Source organism: Pelobates fuscus, chromosome 1 (assembly GCF_036172605.1).
Source record: "Pelobates fuscus isolate aPelFus1 chromosome 1, aPelFus1.pri, whole genome shotgun sequence".
Taxonomy (NCBI): Eukaryota; Metazoa; Chordata; class Amphibia; order Anura; family Pelobatidae; genus Pelobates; species Pelobates fuscus.
This window is the reverse complement of record NC_086317.1, coordinates 86034572-86046703: the sequence shown is the minus strand read 5'-3', so window position 1 is coordinate 86046703 and position 12132 is coordinate 86034572. Positions and strand designations below refer to the sequence as shown.

Below are 12132 nucleotides of genomic sequence, written 5' to 3'. Positions count from 1 at the left end.
TTAACAATGTCAGACTGAGAACTGCTCTGAGTAGTATATGGTTTGAGAAACAGATTGTAAAACAGTAATTTGTATACGGACGGCACAATATGTAATCCTTACAGCAGCTTCAAATGCTCTCTTAAGGCTTGTGAGTTCATAGAGAACACAGCCCAGTGCCCATATGTCACTCTTCTGGTTGTACGGCTTCCCTTCACAAAGCTCTGGAGAAATGTAGCATGGCGTGCCAACCACCTAAAGGATTAGGATAAAAGTATTTTCATTAACAAAACAAGACAATAACAGTTTTACAATCGTACATCACGGACACAATCAAATCATATGCAGACACAGAGCATCCCTGATGTCAAACTGAACGTAGCTCTATCCAATCCCAAGCTGAAGCACAATCCCCTTGGATACTGTAATTGCAAGAAGCAGTATACAATACATGCACTCATTCAAAGTAAGCTTTCACACATCAGTTCATTGGGAGCATTCCTTATCACTGGATTCACATGAAAACCCAAACTATTCATATAAGGGAAAACTAAGCACCACAATAAATACAGCTCACTGTAGAGGTTATGGTGCAAAAATGATTAAGATGCTGTCTGTCCAGATGCTGTTTAATGGTTTGATTAAAAAAAACAAAAAACTGTTTTCTCTTCAAGCTAAACTAAACGCCAAGGTGGGCTGACAGTGCTGGGCTAACCAGACCTCTATACAATAAACCTATTACATTTGTACACAATGATGTGGAAGTTCACATATGCATTATCAATTGACACTAAGGAGCTTTGACTACCTCTTTACCATTTGATAAAATACTGCCTGTCCTGCCAATTTTTTTTTAAGACAGGGGTAGGCAATCTTCACCACTCCAGATGTTTTGGACTACATCTTCCATGATGCTTTGTCAGCAGTATAGCTGTAAGAGGATTATGGGAGATGTAGTCAACAATATCCAGAGTGCTAAAGGCTGCCTACACCTGCCCTAAGACACAATAATTGTGTTCTCCTCATTACAAAATATGGTGTATTCTCTTTTTAAAATTTCCCATATGACACCTCTTCCCCAGACAGTTAATCTATATTTAGGGGACGATGACATCCTTTTCACATACGAATTGGTCCCTAAAGACCTGGGCAGCATGGAATTTCTTGCTCATTTCATTTTGCCAGTTCTATACAGCTTAGATGTAAATAAATAGGATATATATCATATTATAATCATATCATTAAAAACCAGATTGTATTACTTACTATATTACTGTCCAGACTGCCCTTGGTCCTTAATAGGTAAAATTCCAAGAATTCTACTTTGTTTAAAAATACCTTATTCCCACATACAAACATTTAGCTGTGAGTTGTATTATTTGGCATATTTTGTTTTGTTACCCCCATTGTGAAAGTCACACAGCCCTTATCCCGATTTATGTACATTTGTGTTTCATCGTTTGCATGTCTTGTTGTGTGGCCCTCATGCGTGGAATGCATTACTCCTTGTCAAATTAATAATGTTTACAATCTAATCTGATTGTAATGTTTAAGAAAATAATAACATTATAATGAAAATCCACGGTATGCAGAAAATGATTAATGACATAAAGATGAGCACTACCCTTACAGTCCCAGATATACTTGGAGAGAGAAAAAATCTCAATGTGTTCTTTCTAGTAAATGGCTTCTACATAAATGGAGGCAGGAGATAGCCACTGGTACTACATGGTATTTTAACCATCTCTAAGCAAGTAACAATTACTAAGTGATTCTATTTATATCATTGGTACATTTGGCATTCCATTCAAAGGATTATTTCACGTGTAATAATCAGTTCTAGTGGTTTGTCTTTCAAAGGCTCAAGGCAATTACTTATAAATACACAGTATATAATAGATTTTAAAAGGGTAATCTTTTTCCCCCTCAAAATATATGTTTAATTAAATAAAGTGCTAATTTTGAAATACATTGGAAAGGTGTGACTTTGATTGTATTGACCTTGCTCAACAGCAGCAGTTAACATGTAGATAATTATCAAATGACAGATTGTGATTGAAGCTTTGGCCATTAAGACAGTAAGACTATGACAGTCCATCTTCAATATATCCCAGACAGCAGAGTTAGGCTTAAGCAGACAGCAATGATGCAAGTGTAAGGGCCAAGATTGAAAATGAAAGGGAGTCAGGAGATGAAGACCTCTGTACACTGTTCACATACCAAAGAAAGCCTGATCCATGCTATTATAATAGCTGTGTACATTCCTTCCATTGTTAAGATCAGGTACCCTGTCCTTTTTATACCTTGTTGTCCCTTCTTTTCTAGAACTTCAGACTGTGTGGTTTGAATGAGTGTATCACGGTCCTCCGCAGCAATGAAACCCAGAATATGAGTGCATCCCTTATCTCTTGGCTCCACAGCAATTCAACCATATAGATTAATTTATTAATTACGAGGGTTAAAGCGTGCCGAGCAACAATCCAGACATGTCTGTGTGGAACTCTGCTGAAGCTCCACAAGCCAGCAACTAAAACGGCAGAAAAACGGACTTACAGATTGCAACCTATACGCTACCCCACAGCTGAATGTGGCACAAGCGGTTCTTTCCACTGGAGAGATCCTCACTCCCCGATATAAGGTTCTCCTTTGAGCGGCCTGTTCCGGCGACACCAGCCGAGATGGCGCCCAACCTCCAGAGAGTCTCTGAGGCCTCAGAGGAATCACAGAAGGATGGAGAAACCAGTGACACCTCCCTCTAGCAGATTATACTGTGGAAGTGAGTCGGATAATGATTTATCTCCCTCCATACTGCACCAGAGAGTGACTGCTACGGAGGAGAAAGAGGGGACCAGAGACAAGCAAATCCAGGGCAACACAGAACTGCTGGAAAACCTTGCCAAACTAGTCAGGCAGCTGCAGAAGTCGGTGGTCTCAATAGAGAGCCGCCACAGACGCCAAAATATACGCCTGCGCGGCGTACCCAAAACGGTTAAAGACAAAGGCTTACTACCATTTGTCCAAAAGATGACAGCTTCCATAGGTCTTAAATGTGGCATTGATACCCCGCTCATCATGTCCGCCTATCGGGTGCGCAAATCAGCAATGGCGTCTGAGGAAGCCTCAAGAGATGCCATTGCCACCACCAGAGACATAGCGGTACGAACCGCCATTATGAATAGGTCCAGATCCCTAGGAAAGGTGAAATTTGATGAATGTAGTATATATCCATCTACAATGATCTTCCCTTCTTGGTCCTAGTGGAAAGGAGGAAGCTGGAACCAGTTACAAGTGCCTTATGTGACCACTCCATCAATTACAGGTGGAACACCGACGGATCTCCAGCAATCTCACATAGACAAGAGACACTCACCTTCTCCTCAGCTGGCAATCCTGAGACTCTGGCCCAGATGCTGGGCATCCCAGTTAACAGGGGAAAAAGCATCCCAAGGCAGCTTCATACTAGAGGTCGACGCAGTGACTGGAATGAGTGAGAGAGGAGCAAGGAAGCAAACGGAACATTCGACTCATTCGAAAATAATCCAGGCCATGAACACACTGAACATTTACTATGATCATACACATGTGCAAGTTCAGAACTTGGAAGCAGCTCACCGGGAGACACTCTATGCACAGGAGCTGAACAGCGGCCTATCACACGATGACACAGACCAAAAGATTATTGCCAAATACTGCTTTACACCTTAGGTTTTTCATGTGTTCCTAGATCTGTTTCCTTTAATTTCATTGCCTATCTCTATATATTGATTGCAAGTTGAGTTTTGTGCTTGTAACTTGGGTCTCAAACGTTACCTATAATATTGTACAGTTGTATACTAATGAAAATCATCATTAAAATACAAATTTGAAAAAACAACAACAAAAAAACAACTTAGCAAATGACATAATGCAGTGGTATTAAACATACAAATTAAGCAAATGTATACAGCTTACTATTGCATGCTCATCTAATATGATTACGTTCTCTGAGCTCACTTGCATGGTTCTTTATTAACCAACCAAGACATATCAAACTAATACTACTAAAAATGGCACTCATGAAAACTGAAGGAGATCAGACAGGCAATGGGTAGTTTCGGGATGAAAAAAATAGAATGTTAATTTGAGTTAAAAGTCAGCAAAACTGGTGATTTACTGCTCTAAAATGAAAGTGCAACCAATTGCTACTAGAAACTCTGAAGTTACAATACCAGTTTCTCAAAGGATGAATTGTTCCAAAAAAAAAACAAAAAAAAAAAACACATTGCTTAGAGTGCATAATATGATGATGGACTTGCCTACGCCAAAGAACACAGAAACAGAATGCTTTAAGAATTGGTTGCGGTTATGAAACTATTTCTATAGGTCAAACCAAGGTAAGATTATAAAATAGATAAACAGAACAGGAGTTATCCACATATACATATGCAAAGAAACTCCTAACTGAAACACTTAACAAGAGGTGCCCTTTGGGTGTCCTTCTTTTAGTATACAATGCTAATGAAATGATCAGGATCTAGTCTATAGGAATCAATGCCCCAAATTCCCCCAATAAGGATCTGTATAAATGGTGACAAATTTTCTTTCCTTCAATGGAAGGCATTAATACATACACTTAATAAGGTAACTGAATCTGTAGCTATGTTGGCTTTTACTCACCGTATATGCTTTGCTTTTACTGCTTAGAATCTTCGAGATGCCAAAATCCCCAATCTTGACAATCATCTGCTGTTTGTCCAAGAGGATGTTCTGGGTCTTCAGGTCCCGATGAAGGATTAGCTTATTATGGACGTGGTGAAGAGCAAGAAGAATTTGAACAAAGAAATGTAGGATGGTATCTTCATCTAGTAATGAATTACAGCGCTTCTGGATGTACTCTGCCAGTGTACCACCTGCAATGCAAGCAACGCATTAAGTAACTGGCTTATCAAAAAGGCAAGAGGCGTGTATGCGACCATTTAAAAAGAGTCTGTTTACTAAACAAGGAATTGTGGAAAATTGACAATTGAATAGCAGATTTCAGGCCAAACCAGCCAAAATACAACAATAGCTGAATGGGAGAAATTCGGCTAGTTTGACCCAAAACTTGCCATGCGCTATTCATCTCTTCACAATTCCCAGGGCCAGATATAAACGTAAAGTTTTATGACGTGTTTGGGGTATAATTGAATGGTGAATATTACTATGTGGGTGGTTGGATGATAAAGTGTGACATGACTGGGATAGGGTGTGTGTGTGTATGTATGTGTGGAGACTGTGGTGTTGTATGTTTATGAGAATGCTGATTGTTGGGTTGTGTGTATGGGGGTGGCTGCTTGCTGTGCTGCATTTTGGGCTCTAGTGGCTATAATAGGAGCATAGGGGCTGCAGTGGGAAATTATGGACTATAGTGGGGGATAAGGGCAACAGTGGAGTAATAGGGGCTGTAGTGGGGGGATAGTGAATAAACTGGGGGAATAGAGGCTGTAGTGGCTATAGTAAGAAGATAGAGGCAGCAATTGGTGCAAAGAGGCTGTAGTGGGAGGATAGAAACAATAGATAAGAATTGGTGCTATAGTGGGGGGGATAAGAGCTATAATGGGTGATAGGGACTATAATGGTAAATAGTAACTATAGTGGAGGGATAGGGGCAATAGTGGGGGATACTGGCCCTAATGTGGGAAAGGGGCTGTTGTGTGTGGATAGGGTATGTGGTGGGGGAATAGGGCCTGTGTTGGGAAGGATAGTGCCTGCAGTGGAAGACACTTTGCTGTGGTATGGGTTCGCGAGGGAGGGGCAAGGTAGAGGGAGCTACAGTGCCAGGAATACAGCTTCATAGCATCCCTTTAAAAACATAAGAAAATCTCTCATAGACCAGAAGGAAAAGCTCCTGATTTGTAGGATCCCTTCCTGGTCTGTCCGTTTATTAGTTGAAGCAGCAGGAGCTTTGAAGGATCATTTATTACTTATGTGTTGTACATATTTTCACATGCATTATTTATATTTGTCATTGAAATTGGCTTCACTTGTTGCCATAAGGACATGTAAGTTTGCAAAGGCTGAAAAAGCATCTTAGATGTTATAATTGTATCACAGCTGGCTACTCCAAAATTAAGGCATGCTTTTTCCCCCACAAGAAACAAACTTACACAAGATATTATTTTGTTATGATCTTCTTTACACAGAGCTGTCATTACAGAAGAAGACAAAGCCACATTCTTCTAATTGCTCTAAAAACTATCCTGACCTTCCTTATGTCAACAATGTTAGTCACTTTGGTTTCTTGACCTACACTTACATAAGCAGTTGGTTTCGGTCCTGTTATCAGATTACAGTAAACCAACAAGGTGCTGACTTTCTGCTTAAATAAGGTGTGAGCTAAGCCAGGATGTTTGGGACAGAAAACAGAAAAATACAGACCCTAGGCATGTCTACAGATTGTTACTGCACAAATATTTACACTCCAGACACTGTCAATAAATGCTAATCTTTTCTGTGAAACTGCTGCTCACAAAACTATTCTGGGAAAACGCATCTCTAATTACTGATCATCGTGATTTCCAAGACACCCTCTATGAGATCTATATCTTTTATTTTAAGTGCAAGGTACATGCTGCCATTAAGTTCTCACCATTTTTTACCTTCTTTCAATCTGTACTGGTGTCTCATCCCAAACCCGTAAAAATAAGAACAACTATGGATAGTTAAGTCCAGTCCTTAGACGTTTGTGAGCCAAGGCTCAAAGACACCTAGGTTGCCAGATATTACTGGTGCCCTGTGGGTGAGACTTAGTTCAATTCCCAACACTCCACAACTCTTAGATTAATGGTTGAACTCTTACAGGGTTATTAAAGGGTTACTCAAAGCATTATAACCATTATAGCCCGCTGTAGGGGTTATAATGCAAGGAGTTTCTTGGCCCCGTTAATGGTAACAGGGCAAACCATTTAGCAATGCTTTGCCACGGGTCAAAGCCTGCCCTCCGGCAGCCTGTGACAACATATGGTTTCGGTAATGGTCCAAAAACCAGTAGTCAATCCTGCCAGTAGTTCAATGTCAGCTGACCACTCTCTGCCAATAAATGCAATTATGCACATACATACTCCTAGTACCATGACCACTTAAAATCACTAAAGCCTTTGGCACGGTTTTGGTGTGTTTTTTTGACCCAATGTATTTCGGTCTCATCCTGACTGACAGCATTCTTGGCCTGCAAGTCACCCAGGCGCCTTAACTTGCAAATATATCCAGTGTAGCAGCTGTGTTTTAAATACTGTGCTTGAGACTAGTATATTGTATTATTCACCTTAATTTGCTACAAATCAGAGTTTAGGTAAAGGGTCGCTGCAAGCACCATGCATGGAGTCAGTATGTGCAGAGTGTGGGATAGAAAGGCTGGTAGCATCTGATAACTGAAAAAAAAATGTAAATACAGAAGAAGACATACCAAGTAATAAAGTGTCACAAGGGCCTGCAATATATTGCAGTTAATGATGTGCTATCATTACCCCATCCAATATCGACTGGTTTCAAGTATATAGCAGTATAACGCGCTTGGTTTTATGATACTGCATGGATAGCCAGATTAACATTTTAGTTTTGATTAACTGATTTGTCTATACATTTTACGAACCAGAAAATCAATGTGTTTTTTCATTGCTACCACGAATTGTTGATACTTAGATTGTTGATAGCAATGTAGAAATATTAAGGTGGGCTGAACTGAGCAGTGTACGAGCAGCCGTTCATTTTGTCTAGAACATTTTGTCTTTTTCCCAGCCATGTTGTAAAGCATTCTAGAATTGCATATTTACCAATTACTAAATAAGCACGGGCTGATCTGAGAGAGAGAGATCAGACTGGCATTTTATTTGCTTTTCTTTTAACCCCTTCACAACACCAATCATATGTACATAATTTCCAGAATATGTTCTCAAACCCTGGCATTGTGTATGCATGATTTTAACCATTGCAAATAAAATTAGCTTATTGCAAACAAATTTTGCATACAACAGCTGTGCGGACAGGAAAGTTGAAGCTACATCTATAGCACCAACCCTGCTGAGCACCTTAGCCGCTGCAGGAGCCAATGAGGAGATCTGGGTGCAGACCTGTGCAGATGCTCCTTCCCAGTCACAGACTGGAAGGGAGCATTCAGAAGGGTATGCACTCAGCCAGAGGTGCAGTACTGCCTGACAGCTCAGTGGACTATCATAGAGCTCAATAGAATGCCAGGTAAATGAAGAAATGAATCTCATCCCTGTACAAAAGATATGCAGGAGTGGGGTAATGGTTAAATACAAAACAAAAGACACTGCAATATGTGGGAAGGCTGGACAGAGAATTACAGCCTCCCCACAACTCACCCTCTAACACATAGTTGAGCCCCAACCCTGCCACACTCAATCCCCTCACAGTCACCCCACAAAGTCACCCTGTCACAATCACACTGTGAGACTCGCTTTGTCAATGTCACACTTACACACAGTCATCCCCTCCACAAACAGTCACCCTTGTACACACATAACACAGCCTTGCCATAAACACAAAAACACAACACACAGATCAAGACCAGAAGCAGCCCACCGTACACAATTCAAGCACCTGCCCACCCAAATGCTTGCAGAAACAGATATGCACAGATACACATACACACAGATGTACACAGCCAGACACACAAGATTACTCACCGAAAGGCACACACTCTCAGCTACAGATACACAATGCAAGACACGCACACACAGATACAAATACACACTGCCAGACACACACTGTGACTGTGTCATTGTGATATCTATGTCTAATTGAAAAAAAAACAAAAAACACTTAAACATTACTTTAAATGACAACCAAAATATTCAACTCCTGGTGGTATTTTTTCACAAACTGCTTGGTATTGAAGGGATTAAACTACTAGATAGTTAAACTGCTAATCTATAGTACTCTACTCTAATATCTCAGATATGGTTTTTCACCTTCCTTAACTCTGTAGTTGTATCATTAATATGTGGATAATTTAAAGCAGTACTCCTTAGAGTGGCACAATTATAGATACATATTTTCTCCCCACAAGCTTTTGTCTTCTACACATTTCCCTCCAGAATGTAAGCTCACAGGCCTAATTGCGTAGTATTCGTAGGAGGTTGAAGCCCACAAGCAGGGTTCTCAGTTTAAATCAGTATTATTAGATGTAGCCCTATCACACCTGGAGAACGCCATGTTGGATATCCCTTTGCTACACCAATTCTCTGTGGGTGGTTGTACGGAGCACTATAGCATCTGCACTGGAAGCCTTACTTTTTGAAGCAACACAAAGACAGAAACAACACTAGGTATTACTCTCACCTGGGGCATACTCCATGGCAATCATCAGGGCCTTGTCTTCCAGGAAGTTTTCGTAATACTCAATAATGTTTGGGTGACTGAGCAACTTTAGCACCTGACATTCATTTTGCGCAGCGAGCCGCTCGTCTTTGGTCATTTGCTCGACTGGGATCTGCTTGATGATCACTAGTTTCTGATCAGCCTTCCTCAGGCATAGGTGCACAATCCTAAAATCAGAACCAATAAATTGCAAACATTGTGTGCAGAAACATTTTGGTTGGAACTGCAAATTGTGTAATTGATACAGTGTTTATTGTAAAATATGTATATGGGTCATGTATCAAAGAATGCTGCATAATCTTTATTATTATTATTATTATTATTATCATTTATATAGCGCCAACAGATTCCGTAGCGCTTTACAATATTATGAGAGGGGATTTAACTATAAATAGGACAATTACAAATAAGCTTATGGGAGCAATAGGTTGAAGAGGACCCTGCTCAATCGAGCTTACATTCTATAGGAGGTGAGGTGTAAAACACATTAGGACAGGAATTTGCAATCAAATAAGGTGGGCTGCCCTTTAGGAGAGGGCAAGAGACAGGTATGTGAGGTAGGGGTTAGTCTTGGGGGCCATAAGCTTTACAACAACAGGGGGGAGTGCTTTCTAATAAAAGGATTTAAACATGGAAACATATTCAGCTATGAAGAGAAAAAAAGGCTAGTATGCAAACACCAGGTTGGATTAAGCTCAACGAGCAGATCATTTACATGAGAGGTCACAAAATACTGACCCCGGCCATTTCCATCCCACTACATACTTTCATGCAGCCCACAGCCACCCTACTTGGTATGACTGGGACAGTCTTGGCACAGAGATGTATAGCAACAACAAAATAACTAAACAAAAAAAGAAGGTTGGTCTCCTATATGTTCCAAGTGTAGTTGTACAGGAACAAAGTAGCAATGTTTAAGTCCTAGAAGGGGCTTTTTTCAAGGACTTGCCTCCGGTAATTAGCCATTACACGCTCATAGTGGTTACAAGTAGCGGATGGCCAGTGAAAAGTAGCGACATGGTTATAAAAGATCCCTAAATTAGAGGTTGTGCAGAATGATTGACAGGATTTTGAATAGTTTGACAGGTTATTTGAATCATAACGCTCACATATCAGTTCAAACTACATTCAAATGAAGTAGGGATGTGCATGGGCAAAAAATTCAGTTCGGTTCGTAAAAATAAAAAAAAATTGCCTGCTTCGGACCAATGACATTCGGCTCGGCACTTAAGAACTTCGGAACTTGTGGTGGCAATCCTGGCACTGGGAGCCCTATAGATGTGTAAGTGGTTGTGGTGGCAGTGCGGGCACTGGGAGCCCTATAAATGTGTAAGTAGTTGTGGTGGCATTCCAGGCACTGGGAGGCTGGAGCCCTATAGATGTGTAAGTGGTTGTGGTGGCAGTCTTAGCACTGGGAGGCGGGAGCCCTAAACATGTACAAGTGGTTGTGGTGGCAGTCCTGGCACTGGGAGACGGGAGCACTAAAGATGTGTAAGTGGTTGTGGTGGCAGTCTGAATTTTTGCAATATTATTATTATTTTATTATTTATACAGCGCCAACAAATTCCATAGCGCTGTACAATGGGTGGACTATTGCATCAGCGATATAAGCGGATTGTTGTTGTTGCCTGATTACGATTAGGCTATTAGTGAGGTTTTGGTGTTTGTAAATGTGGATGCAAATGGAAGGTATTCCAAAAATATTGTTGGATTTACAAACTGTAAAGCAAAACCACTACATTGTTAAAAATAAAAATTATATATATATATAAACACTCCAGAAAAGCAAGGTGTACTATTCCAGACAATGTTCTCTTGCCGAACTATTTAGAGGTGTTGTCCAGTGACTGCTAAATGTTAGGACACCATCTGTAATAAACTACATTTCCCGTGATGCTTAGCTCATGGCTGCCTAGCTGTATCGGGTAATCTATCAGTTTTAATAGAAGAAGGACAAAGATAGCTGAGGGTGGTGCCACAAGAATCTCACCCAAAGGCACCTCTGCCGACCACTCGGATCTTCTTGTATTTCTCCATCTTGCAGCCCCCCTAGTTAAAACTTCCCTCTGTCTCCATGGTAACACTTCCGGGAATTCCTATGGGGTCCTGTACAGGACATACTCGGGTGGGCGAGACGCGCATGCTTGGGATATTAACACGTCCTCTGGTACTCTGCGCTATAAAGATGATCAGAAACGCGAGGACTCCCCCAAGCTGTTTGCGGAACAACAACTCCCATGACGCTTTACCAGCCTTAAGGTTGGCAGAGCATCATGGGAGTTGAAGTTCTAAAACAGCTGTGGGATCCAAGTTTTAGCACCCCAGCTGTATAAAGAGTTGCTTTATACTGTGTATGCATTTGCTGAATATATCTTAACTATAAAAAAATAAAACATCTCTAATTGCCATGTTAGCTTATATGCTGGAATGTGCTAAATCTATGGCTGCCAGATATACTATAATTTGCTACTCATATCCCTCTAGACTAGTTAGTACATATTGTCCTGCAGGCTGCAGCATATCATTTCTACATACTGTGGATACATATTTTTATGCGCTCTGTAGTCATTTTTAAAGGTAATAATAAGTGTCCTGGAAAACAAACCCTATTAGATGGTGAAACATTTTGAATGCATTTATAGATTGTAAGCTCATTTGCTACATTATTATTAATATTTATAAAGCACCAACAAATTCAATTGGACAATAGCGCTGTACAATAGGTGGACTAACAGACATGTATATGCAACAAGGCGAGTATAACTAGGCCCTTTGTATACAAGAGCTTCAATG

At 40.5% G+C, this 12132-nt stretch overlaps 1 protein-coding gene across 1 annotated transcript in view; it reads right to left on the bottom strand.

Moving 5' to 3' along the window:
- NEK8 (NIMA related kinase 8) overlaps positions 1–11491 on the bottom strand; it is a 38062-nt gene extending 26571 nt beyond the window's left edge. Inside the window, exons 1-4 of the mRNA XM_063449979.1 lie at positions 11330–11491; positions 9301–9506; positions 4636–4868; positions 103–234 (exon numbers count right to left, since the gene is read on the bottom strand). Coding sequence (XP_063306049.1) covers positions 103–234; positions 4636–4868; positions 9301–9506; positions 11330–11376 — 618 coding nt within the window. The 5' untranslated portion in view covers positions 11377–11491. The remainder of the gene's footprint in view (positions 1–102; positions 235–4635; positions 4869–9300; positions 9507–11329) is intronic.
- Between the last annotated feature and the right edge of the window lie 641 nt (positions 11492–12132).